Source organism: Octopus sinensis, linkage group LG1 (genome assembly GCF_006345805.1).
Source record: "Octopus sinensis linkage group LG1, ASM634580v1, whole genome shotgun sequence".
NCBI classification, from domain to species: Eukaryota; Metazoa; Mollusca; class Cephalopoda; order Octopoda; family Octopodidae; genus Octopus; species Octopus sinensis.
Genome location: NC_042997.1, coordinates 77,393,232 through 77,406,837, shown reverse-complemented (window position 1 = coordinate 77,406,837; position 13,606 = coordinate 77,393,232). Strand labels below are relative to the sequence as shown.

Genomic DNA, 13,606 nt, shown 5'->3' with positions numbered 1-13,606 from the left:
CTTATAAAAAAGAACAAAGCTGACCGCTTATTAGCTCCATGAGGCCATCGCCTTAAGTTAGCTATTTGATACACAAACTTTTAGAGAGACTTAGTAACTTTAATATTTCTAACATATAATATTTATGTATATATATATATGTATATATATATGTATATAATATGTAATATATATATATATATGTATATATATATATGTATTATATATATAATGTATATGTATATAGTATATATATATGTATATATATATATAATGTATATATATATATGTATAATATATGTATATGTATATATATATATGTTATATATATAGATATATATATGCATATATGTATATATATGTAATATATGTATATATTATATGTATATATATGCATATATATATGTATATATATGCATATATATGTATATATGTATATATATGTATATATATGTATAATATGTATATATATGTATATATATGTATATATATGTATATATATGTATATATATATGTATATGTATATGTATATATATATGTATATTAATAAAAGAAATAAAACATGAATATATATAAACATATATGTACGTACCTACCTCTACATGTACATATACACGCATATATGAGTACAGGACACGAAAGGGACGTCGAACACAAAGAGAAACGAAAACATAGACACAAACCAAAGGAACAGGACATTTTTTTAAAAACAACAAAAAATGGAGTACAGGACAGTTAACACAACGAAAAATCCCTTTCTTCAGTCGCTAAGGTTTCATCTACTCTACGTTTCGAAGGATAAAAGAGAGACGTATCTTCGACAAGAAACTTTCCTTCCTGCGAAAAGCAAATCAATTAAAATTCTGAGATCTTTTCGCTGAGGGGTAAAAAAATGGTAAAAAAATGGTAAAAAAACAGGACAGTAATGACAGTACAAAAATAGAAACAGTAAAAAAATATATATATAAACAGTAAAAAAATATGTATATATATACATATATATATGTATATATATACATATACATATATATATATATATATCAACATCATCATTTAGCGTCCGCTTTCCATGCTAGCATGGGTTGGACGGTTCAACTGGGGTCTGTGAAGCCAGAAGGCTGCATCAGGCCCAGTCTGATCTGGCAGTGTTTCTACGGCTGGATGCCCTTTCTAACGCCAACCACTCCGTGAGTGTAGTGGGTGCTTTTTAAGTGCCACCCGCACAGGTGCCAGACGGAGCTGGCAAACGGCTACGGATGGATGGTGCTTTTTACATGCCACCGGCACGGGGGCCAGGCGAGGCTGGCAACGGCCACGAATGGATGGTGCTTTTTACGTGCCACCGGCACGGAGGCCAGTCGGGGCGGCGCTCGCAACGGCCATGATCGGATGGTTCGCTTAATTGTCACCGGCACTGGTATCACAGCTGCAATTTCCATTGATGTTGATCGACTTCGATTTTGGTTTTGCTTTCTGATTTGATTTGGTTTGATTTTGATTTTGATTTTCACTTGCCTCAACGGGTCTTCACAAATGGAGTTTTGTGTCCCAAGAAGGAAAGGTATGTATAAGTCGACTGGCTACATACCAGGTAGAGGCCACGGGTTATGGTCTCACTAGTCTTGCCGGGTCTTCTCACGCACAGCATACTTCCATAGGTCTCGGTCTCTAGTCATTTCCTTGGTGAGACCTAAAGTTCGAAGGTCGTGCTTCACCACCTCGTCCCAGGTTTTCCTGGGTCTGCCTCTTCCACAGGTTCCCTCAACTGCTAGGGTGTGGCACCTTTGCACACAACTATCTTCTGCCATTCTCGTCACATGACCATACCAGCACAAACGTCTCTCTTGCACACCACAACTGATGCTTCTTAGGTCCAACTTTTCTCTCAAGGTACTTACACTCTGTCGATTATGAACACTGACATTACACATCCATCGGAGCATACTGGCTTCATTTCTTGTGAGCTTACGCATATTCTCAGCAGTCACAGCTCATGTTTCACTACCATGTAGCATGGCTGTACGTACATATGCATCATACAGTCTGCCTTTTACTCTGAGCGAGAGGCCTTTTGTCACCAGCAGAGGTAAGAGCTCTCTAAACTTTGCCCAGGCTATTCTTACTCTAGCAGTTACACTTTCAGCACACCCACCCCTGCTACTGACTTGGTCACCTAGGTAGTGGAAGCTATCAAATACTTCTAGTTTTTCTCTCTGGAACATGGTAGAAGTTGGTCTCGGCACATTTTCAGTGTTTATTGCTCCTGAGCATCTGCCACAGACAAAAACTATTTTCCTAGTTAGCCTTCCTTTGACATTGCTGCACCTCTTATGTGTCCATAGCTTACACTTGGTGCACCTTATAGAGTTTCTACCTGAAGGCGTTTGTGATTGGTCTACCTTCCTACTTATTTTGACTTTGGTTTTGGCTAGGTTGATTGTAAGGCCCTTCGATTCTAATCCTTGCTTCCACCCTGAAACTTCTCCTCCAGTTCTGATAGTGACTCAGATGCATCTGATAGTGTCCCTAGATGCAGCTTCGGCGGCCGGGGGTGTTTGTCTCCCCTTCGTAAATGTATATAAGGACACAGGGAAAAATGTGTCAAAGCCATCAGGAGGCGTTCGATGCTTCCTAGGGCTATACAGCGGTGGTGTACCCCCCTACTGTCACGTTCGTGTTAGATTGACAGTATACAACCATTCTATCGCCCCACCACCGTACATGTCTCTACGAGAGATTTAGAAGTTCAGTATTTCTTATATATATATAATATATATATATTATATATATATATATATATATATATATATATATATATATATATATATATATATATATAAAGTATGTACATATGAATACATGCATATGTGTGTGTGGTGTGTGTGTGCATGTGTATATATGTGTGTGTGCACATGCGTGTGTGTATGCATGCATGTGTGTGTGTGTATATATATATATGTCCAGATTTCTTAAAAAATTATTGTGCAAAATATTCTGAGAAAAGGTATTTTTTTCCACCACAACAAAACACACACACTCAGGTGTGTCTGTGGTAACTTGAGCTACTACAAATAGCAGCCAAATCTCTCTTAAAACACATCCTTTCTTCAAAAGAAAGACACAGATTTACAGTATTTCAGGAAGGAAAAGAAAAGTATGCGGTGGGTCTGCTACATCAGAAGTAACTTTGGGCTAAACAAAACACAGACAAACATTGAACAAATTATCTACTAAATAATAATTGATGGTATATTTTTGAGGTTTTCTTCCCTGGTAAAGCTCCATGTATTTTAAACATTTTCTCATTATGCAACGATTGTTCAAGTAGAGTTACCTCTCATAGCTAAAGACCTCAAAATTGTGCGACCTGATCTCGTTTTCGAGGTTATTTTTGTAGTAAAAGAGAGTTCTGCAAAAACATACTTTATTTGTAGCCAAAAGATTACTGAATCTTTTATACCTCATATGTCAAAATCCATAAGGAACATATGCATACATGCACCCCCCAACAAACTCTGTTTTATATATTAAGATATATGTGTGTATTATGTATGTACATATATAATATATATATATAATATATATATATATATATAATATATAAATGTTTTTATGTTCAATTATAATAAAATCAAATTTACATTTATCTGATGGATTACTCTATACTTTTGTAGAGTACAAATGTATTCTTCTTAAACAACAATAGTCTTGAGAGTGACTTTGAATTTTCTGCCAGCTAAGCCATCATCAGATGAAGGCTTAGCTGCTTGAAACTTCTAAGTCACTGTCAACAACATTTTTGTTTAAGAATAATATGTATATATATATATACACAAACAGATGTGACTGTGTGGTAAGGAGCTTGCTTCCCAAACACATGGTGCCAGCTTCAGTCCCACTGCATGAAAATTGTCTTCTATAACCCTGGTCTAATTAAAGCTGATTATGGAAACTGAAAGAAGCCTTGTCATGTATGTATGTGTGTGTGTGTACATGTACATGTATGTATGCATATATTTTTATGTGTGTTTCTTCCCCATCACTGCTTGACAACTAGTGTTGGTATGTTTACATCTCTGTAACTTAGCAGTTTGGCAATAGAGACCCATACAATATATATATATATATATCATGTGGCACTCCGTTGGTTATGGCGACGAGGTTTCCTGTTGATCCGATCAACAGAATCAACCTGCTCGTGAAATCAAGTGGCTTGTACAAGTGGCTGAGCACTCCACAGAGACTGTACCCTTAATGTACAGCAGCCTTTGCCACCACCCCTGCTGGAGCCTCATGGAGCTTTTGGTGTTTTTGCTCAATGAACACTCACAACGCCCGGTCTACGAATTGAAACTGCAATCCTACGACCATGAGTCTACTGCCCTAACCACTGAACCAGTGCATCTCCACACACACACATACAGACAACAGGCTTCTTTCAGTTTCTGTCTATCAAATCAACTCACAAAGCTTTAGCTGGCCTAGGGCTATAGTAGAAGACACTTGACCAAGGTGCCATGCAGTAAGACTCAACCTGAAACCATGTGGTTGGGAAGCAAACTTCTTTCCATTGAACCATGTTTGTATATATATGAATACTTTAGTATGGTTTGTTACAGGTTGGTTGGTATTAAAAATGGTTAAGGAAAGAATAACACTATTGATAATGTAACTTGGAAAAAATAAAATGACTGGTTGGTTACAAATAGAATGATTTTGAGGGCCAATCTGAGGCTAAACAACAAAAGGAGACAATGAGCGATGACTAGCAGAATATTGAGCTTTATTTGATAACCAGCTGATCTAGTAAGCGGGGCCTCATATCCTAAGGTGGGATGAAGTTAAAATAATAGACAGAGAACACCACTGGAAAATACGAAAACTAAACAAAGCAGCACATATGCTAGGACACAACAGCCTCGTAAGCAGACCGAGTGCAGATATGAGTAGCATATAGAAACTGGTATTAAGGAAGGATATGAAAATATTAGATTTATAAGCCCTAAAATTCACTCCATAATTGCCCATGAGCATATGGCATTGTGGTTAAGAGCACGGGCTACTAACCCCAAGATTCCAAGTTAGAGTCCAAGCAGTGACCTAAATAATAATTAATAACATCGAAAAATACCTTTGGAATGAGAACCCAGGTTCAAAATTTCCCCAAGACACCTGATAAAGGCTTGGAAGGTATATTAGCCGAAATGTGTTAACAACAAACAAGATGAGGACAAATATCTGTCAAATGTACATAATTCCTCAACTCTTAAATATAGAACTGAAACATTATGCAATGTCAACACTTGAAGGAAGACAGAAATGTACAGACTTGTGTGAATATGTGAATAAGCCCACAAATGTTGGGCTTCTTAAGTTTCCATCTACCAGTTTCACTAACAAGGCATTGGACTCTTTGCCAACAGTGCCCATGTAGTAAGAATGAACCCCAAACCATTTGATTTCAAAGGGAACTTTTTAATCATGCAGCCATGCCTATGCCTATAAATCTATATAAAAGATTAAAGATGGTATTTTGCTACCCATTAGAGATTGGCATATATTGTTGAGGAGAAACTGAAAACTGCATAAAATTGGTTATAACAGTTTTAAGTTTTGAAAGGATTTATCAACTAATCCATTTGTTTATATCTGTTCTTTGTTTTGTTTCCAGGATGATGATCGTAGGCAGTTTACATTAAGTACCTTTGGTTTTCTCAAAGGAGGAACTCTTACAGTAAATGTAACAAAATTCTCTTACATGAAAGACAGTAGTCACAAGCTTGATGAATCATCTGTAAGTAAATAATCTGTCATTGACATTTTTTAAACTGAGGTAGTCATATCTAATTTCTAAATTAAATAAACAGTAGTTAGTGATAGAAAGGGTAACCATCTTCATTTATATATAAATTTCTAAATTGTGAAAAATGTCATGCCTTGTCTGTTCAAGATTGAAAGTGTATTATCTGACATAAAAGTGTCAAGATGTTATTTGAACGTGTTCAGAACATTACCAATCTTTATTTTACTGTTCTAAACTTTGTAGCCTAAAGAGGTTACTACTGATGTAGAATATAATATTGTTCTCACTATCACAGATGCAAAATGGAGTTTTTAGCATTGCCATGAAAAACTGCCTGAAAAGTTCAGGTGCAACAACACTTCTTTGCTTGCTACTGTTGGAGACAAGTGTTCATAGAGCAGACATTGTTCCACATTCCATCATGGAGGGATCTGATGAATTTAATAATTTCACTTGATATATTCAGCTCAGAGAATACTATCCAAAGCACAACTCTAGAGGAAGAATCAAATACTTAGTTCATATCAATAAACACTGCATGTAGGTACTTCTTGCTTTTCTTGATTTTTACCCTGGATCTGACAGACTAAAAATCATGTCTGTATATCATATTGCCACTGTAGGTAGGCAGTGTCCACAAGATAAGTATTGATTCCCTGAAGGCTGGGATGTACCAAGATTTACAATCAAAGGAGACTTAAGATACTTTCTTGTACATTTATATGAAGAAGGCATCATTAAACCATTGTATGATAATATTCACTATGTCACTGTAACTCTGTGTGATGTATTGCTACATCTCTGATCCAGTGCATTTCAGCCAAGAGTCTGTACTGTCATCACTCTTTGATGATAGCTTGCACATATTTGTTTTAGGGCTAACGTCTGATGTCATAAATTGACAGCTGTAATGTTAACAGATGGTCTATGTTCTTGCAATAGAGTTTTCTCATATCAAGACTCCAGGAGACTCTCTGAAGTTCATGGCTATTAAAAATGCTTTAGTATGCTATGCTCCTTGCATGTGAACAGAGTTGCTACATGCAATTCAGTTCTTATGAGAACTGTACAATTTAGAGTACACTCATTATAGAAGGATTATTGTCAGTGAACTAGTTACAAAGATTGCAATATTGAAACCCATTAATCCCAATTTATAAAGCATGCATCTCCGATGTGATTTCATACACATTCACAGTCATCTTCAATTGAAAGTTTGATTCTTAGATTTCTTATAACTCTCTAGTATTAAATTTACCATAGAGTAAAAATTTGAAAGATAAACCAACAGTTGGAGTAGAAATATTCCTTGTTTAAAGCTAGTACCACAAAAGCATTCAGTTCACAGATATGAGGCAGGCTCATCTCTGTGCGAAACCATATCAATAGAGGAATTACTAAATAGTTGAATAGTTAGTTCACATATCTTGTAATTGGACTAACTACAAATGCCTGGTCATATAGATGTGAGTGTGCAAATTGTTTAATATTATATATATTTAATATACATATATTTTGCTATTGAATTATTTCATATTTGGTTTGGTTTACAGTTTGGATTTACACTTGACAAAAGTGGGAGTACTGGAATGTCTACATATTTGGTATGTACTTTTTCTTATGAGATATTAAGCTATTTATATAGTATTCAAAATAATAATCTCAATTTGATTTTTCTTTTATTGAATATTTCAGCTTATAAATTACTCTGTGTTAGCAAGAAAATCAGTTGCAGAAGTCAGTTTTTGAACTCAAATAATTTAATCTATTTGATATTTGATATTTAAATTCATGTCACGGTAGTCTGAGAGTCTGTACCTGTCAAGAAAATCTCTATTTTATTACAATTATGTTTTTTCAAGGATTCTAGTATTGTAAACTGAACTGTAAATTATTATAAAGGTAATTCCTGTAATTTCTCATACTTAATACTAACAGGTTCCATATAAAAAATATTTTAAAATATATTTTTATCTAAACTATGTTAGCAAAATGGAACTATTTTGGTGAAGTCCAAATGGTTTATTTTATATATATTTTGTTTATATCTGTGGATACACATGTAATACAATTAACATGTGCTTTGCATTCATTAGCTGGTATAGCTGGCATGAAACTCCAAAGGAGTTTTTGTGGGTTAAAAAGAATTGCCATTGTTTGACACTGGTTAGTGATCAACCTGAAATAAAAGAAATATATTATATTTTGGGCCTTGTATTGTCATTAGCAGTGGTTGCTTTGTCATTGTCTCCCTTCAACGTTTATTTGAATTAAATGTCTATCCTATGTACTTCAGATATATTTCACTCTAATTATTAATCCATCTCTATTCTCATTGTCATGCTACTTCTTCACACTACTTCACAATGTACTTAAATATTCATTTGCATCAAGTACCTGTTTTTATCTATTGATTTTTTTTACTTGTTCCATATATTAAGCTTACATTGTACATTCAGTAAACATATATTTGTGCCACAGTAGACTTTTCCTTTAACTGTTGGTCAGTTTACACATCCTTGAGTTCACAGGTGTCAGGGAGTCTCAATGAAAGAATTAACAAATAGTTGGATGATTGTAGCTGTGTTTTTGTTGTTAATTACACAACATGCAGATATTTCATGACCCTAATGTTTGACTCATACAAAGAGAATCCTTTCAGAAATATAATTATTATTGTGCTTTGTTTAGCACAATAGTAATTATGCAGTCTATAACTAATAAGATCATACATATAAGAATGCTGACTAAAGCAGTGTTTATTCAGCCTTATTAGGATTCCATAATATACTTCCATTTCTCAGGTGCTTGTAATTAATACCAAAACTGTACTTATATCCAGTCTTGTTTTACTGTTCTCCAGCTTCATAAGAAGTTTTCATCAAGTTAAGCTGCTTGACAACTGACTAGATTCATAGGTTTGAATCTTGCTAAAGTTGTCTTGTGTTTGTAAATGTAGATTCTTTCATTTGACTGAGTTTACCTAGTAAAGAATAGATGACATCCTTTCTTCATAGATGAGTTTTAGAAAAGGACATGCTATCACAAAGAAAAACTTCATGTTTTTACTTGTCACAACTTCTATTATTTTGATAATGTTTTACAGAAATATTTCATTTCAACAGAAAGTAAAATGTAACTTTTGTTGTATTGTACAAAAAGGGTAGTTTAGAGTGTATGGTAATTGTGATACTAAAAATATTACTGCATAAGTATTTTAGTTCTATAGCTTCTACTTTTCAAGAAGATTTCTTCTTCTTCAATACTAAGCATTGTAAACTTTCCACTGTTAAATTTGATCTTTTCCCACAATTTTACTTACAGTATTGTAGTTTTTGGTTAATATAACTTAATATTCAAGATTGTATCGTTTACTAATTGCTCATATCCTAAATATAATTTCTTTTTTCTTTGTGGCAGGAAAGCATGCAGGAAAAGTGTATCCTGTCCAAAAAGGATTCTGATGATACTGATTCTGTTTCATTAATATTTTTCCGTATGAATTTTAAGGATGAAGTGTAAGTGCTCATCTTAAGATTTCACTGCTTGTTTTCATTGCACATGTCTAACCCTTTAGAATTTAAATTGGCCAGATTTGGCCTTTCATATCTACCCTATAATGCCATTATAAGAATAAACTATCACATGACTGAAATCTTGAAGCAACAAGATAATGCATAACATTCAAAACAATGTGATTAAATAAGCATTATATTTGACAAAGTAATCTGAATACTAAAGAGTTAAATGTTGGCTTTTAATCAGTGTACCTACTCAAGTAAAATTTTATGCCTGTATACTTGAGTAATATCTAACTGCTATTACTCTGCACCTGAAGCCTGTTTAATAAGTGCTAATATGAAATGAGAAATTGATTTCTGATTAAATACAAAGATATAGGTGCAGGTGTGGCTGTGGTAAGAAGCTTGCTTCCCACTCACACAGTTTTGGGTTCAGTTTCACTATAAGGCACCTTGGGCAAGTCTCTTCAAACTATAGCCCTGGTGAGTGAATTTGTTAGACTGAAAGAAACGTGTGTGTGTGTGTGTGTCTTAGTGTTTATCCTTCACCACTATCTGACAACCAGTGTTGATTTATTTATGTCCCCATAACTTAGTGGTTCAGCTAAGAATAGACCAATAGAATAAGAATTAAGTGCTGGGATTGATTTGTTCAATTCAGCTCTTTAAGGCATTGCCTCAGTACAGCCTCAGTCAAATGACTAAAACAAGCCAAAGATAAAAACTATGTTTGTAGTGTTCAATAGGTGTATGCAGTGTTGTGTGGTCCATAGAAATGGTTCATTGGTCTTCAATGGTACTTAATGTTGCTGAGACCCCCTTCGGTCATGACTGACCGTGGGATTGCACCTAGAAGTTACCCTCCTAGGCACAAGTCTGGGTAAGGTTGTTTATGGAAGACCAGCAGTCGCTCATGCATACCAGCCTCCCCTCTCCATGCCACCAGTGTTATCCAAGGGAAAGGCAACAGCCGATACAGCTTGGCACCTGTGACGTCGCAACTCATTTCTACAGCTGAGTGAACTGGAGCAACATGAAATAAAGTGTCTTGCTCAAGAACACAACACGCAGCCCTGTCTAGGATGCGAACTCACAACCTCACTTTTGTAAGCTCGACGCTCTAACCACTGAGCAATGTAGAAATAAACATAAAGGAATTGCTTGTTATATAAAAAAAATCTTTTCATGGATTCTTGTTTTGAATGTTTGTAATTCCAAGGTTAGTATACTTTAACCTTTTAGCACTCAGATTTCCCTGTCAAATGTAATGCTTATTTAGTCACATTGATTTGAATTAGTCAAGTATTACCTTGTAGCTTTGAGGTTTTGATGAGGTAACTGTTAATTTTTAGAACGATATTGTAGGGTAAATGTGAGAGACCAGATCTGGCCAGTTTGAAGATTATTTTGGCTGGATATGGCCAGTTTAAATGCTAAAGGGTTAAGATAGTTCTCAAAGGGTGTAGCTGTAGTAAGAGATGTCTAGGTGTGTTAAGGCTTTAGAAAATCCATACTAATGATTGAACCGCTTTTTATTCCTGAAAATCCATGTTATTCCTGAATTTGTTATGCGCAAGTGTGATTAATAAAATGAGATAAGCAATTTTGTTCTATACTATTTACTAAGTTTTAAACTTTCCATGCTAAGTGTTAGTAATTGTTTATTTACTCTCCATTACACCATAAAATCATAAAGATTAACAACTACTGATTTAAAGTTATTGATCTTTAAGGAAAACCATACAAATAGTAAATGCTAGATATATTGAGGTGACCTCATTTTTAGCTTTTGCTGAAACTTACCTTCAGTCAACATGTTGTTTCAGTATTTTACTGATAATATAACATATGTTTAGTTTTTTTTATTGATTCAATATTTGAATTACAAAGTAGTTTTTAAAGATATTCACTGAAATCTTTGGAATTTCCCCCCCACAAATTGTCTCTCAAGAGGCAGAGTTGGGAGTTTTAAAGATCAGCATGTTATTTGAATAGCATATTTTTTAGAATCCTGTTAATAATAAAAAGATACTAATATATTATAGTTTATTTCATTGCTCATTTTTTCTCTTTGTTAAAACAGTGAGCTGGTGGAGTCATTAGTACAATCGGTTCAAATGCTTAACAACATTTCTTCAGGTTCTTTACATTATGACTTCAAATGCTGCTAAAGTCAACTTTGTGTTTCATTTTTTTAGACTTGATAAAATAAGTACTATTTAAGTACTAGAAGTTAATGAAACCGACTACCCACTCCCTAAAATTGCTGACTTTGTGTCAGAATTTAAAACAATTGTTTCACTTTGTTTTAAATACATCTTTCTGTGTCTATTTCTTTTTTCAGTTTGCATGTGGACCGGAAAGGGAAAGATTTAAGTCGTTTAATGATATCTACTCTGGATAAAAAGACTTTCATCTCTCAGCATAAACTATTTCGGCGTGATTCTGATGACCAGGTGAAAAAATATGTGACAAGTGACAGTTTCTTGTTATCCAGATCTCAAAGAGCTGCCGTGACGCATAAAACAAATAATTCTTTGCCCTTAAATAATTCCTTGGTCAATACTGCAGTAAAAGAACTCTTAAAGCATGTTTCAAATTCAACTTCAGCCAATAACACTCTTTCTTCAGCTAGTAAAGAACACAAAGTATCTACAGCAGGACCCACTGATGGAACAGTGCAAGATGTTATTAAGCTAAAGAAAGTCAATGGATATTATACAGCTTATGTAAGGTTTAATTTTCTTCTGTTTTGTCCTGCTTTCATTCTAACATAATAAACTTTAATGCATTTATTTGATATATTCTGTATGCCAAACATTTCTGCCAATATCATTTTATGCAACTTAAAATTTTGTTATATTGTTTAAATTATTATCGGAAATGAAATTAAAATTAAAATTGTAGGGTGAGTTCCTCTAAATTCTAGTTTGTGTTTGATAAGCAAATTTATTATACCTTTGAACACTGTTAGCTATAATGTCCTGAAATTGTCAGAGAAAATCTACACAGATAATTTGTTTTGAAAATTGATCTGTATTGTATCAATATCTAAAATATTAATATTTTCAGGATTTTAAGATACATCAACAATCATATTAAATAGCAAAGTTTTGAGTCATGTTTGGTTGTACTGAGTCCCCATATTAAAGGTATTGACTTGTGTGGACTTGCTAATTAAGACATCTATAATTTTAGATTTATATTACACTGATCTACAATTTTTTATGCCAAAACTTTTTTTGCATATCATTGATATTAATATTTTGAAGTTATTGTTTTTAAATTCAGTTCCTTGTTTCTGTAAAGAAAGACAATGAAGAGGGCTTGTACAATTTGTTCTTTCACAACTGTATTAATTACAAGGGAGCAAATTCAGCTGTTAATTTATCTGTAAGTGTAATTTATATTCCTCTATATTTGAGTAATATTTTATAAGCTGGCTTTTTCTCAGCACCAAAAGCCTTTTTAATGTGTTGCTAGCATGAAATGAAAAACTGCTTTTTGATTAAATATAGAGTGATATGTCTGTAGTGTTGAATATATGTATGGAGTGTTCAGTGGTTCAATGTGGTTCAGTAAGGCTAATATAGAAGTAAAATAATTGTTTGTATTATGATGTAAAAAAATATCTTTACCTTTATTTATTGTTTTCATTTTATGGAGAGCTATATAGTTGTATCAAATGAGGAGAGGTAGGATTTCATTTTATCTGAAGTTTTATGACAATTTAAAAAAAATTCTTGCTGTTATTTTTATTATTCTTCACTCAGAGATTAGCCTGAATGAATAGAGCCTTGTCTCATGCATTGTGTGTCTAAGACTACATTGTCCGAGGAGGTAGTTGAGAAACAATATATTAAAAACTGACAATGGCATACAAACCTTCTCTAATTATGAGAAGAATGAAATGTTGAAATGTTATTACAAGAGGCTGCTGAATGTGGAAAATGTGTGGGTGGGAATACCCGACAAAAGGGACCAGATATTGAAGTTGACAGTTATATGGTCAAAATAGTCATTAAAGATATGAAGAAGAGAAATGCAGCAGGTCTGTCAGGAAGATTAAGGTACTGAAAATATCTTGTGAAGTAAGGCTCAAACTAGCCACTTGCATAATCAACCAGAAAATACAAAGAGTTGTCATACCCAATGACTGGTACAGCAGTACAGCCATCAGCTGTTACAAGGGCAAAGGAGATATTCTGGAAAAAAAGCAACTACAGAGATATCAAACCAGGTTATGAAAGTGATGGAGAGAGTATCAGCACAATTAATTAGGAAGTAAACCAGCTTAGATGAG

At 34.0% G+C, this 13,606-nt stretch overlaps 1 protein-coding gene across 1 annotated transcript in view; it reads left to right on the top strand.

Moving 5' to 3' along the window:
- LOC115216998 (protein GPR107) overlaps positions 1 to 13,606 on the top strand; it is a 57,074-nt gene that overhangs the window by 13,999 nt on the left and 29,469 nt on the right. The window contains exons 2-6 of the mRNA XM_029786516.2: positions 5,651 to 5,773; positions 7,336 to 7,386; positions 9,203 to 9,300; positions 11,648 to 12,032; positions 12,595 to 12,696. Of these exons, the coding sequence (XP_029642376.1) occupies positions 5,651 to 5,773; positions 7,336 to 7,386; positions 9,203 to 9,300; positions 11,648 to 12,032; positions 12,595 to 12,696 (759 nt within the window). The remainder of the gene's footprint in view (positions 1 to 5,650; positions 5,774 to 7,335; positions 7,387 to 9,202; positions 9,301 to 11,647; positions 12,033 to 12,594; positions 12,697 to 13,606) is intronic.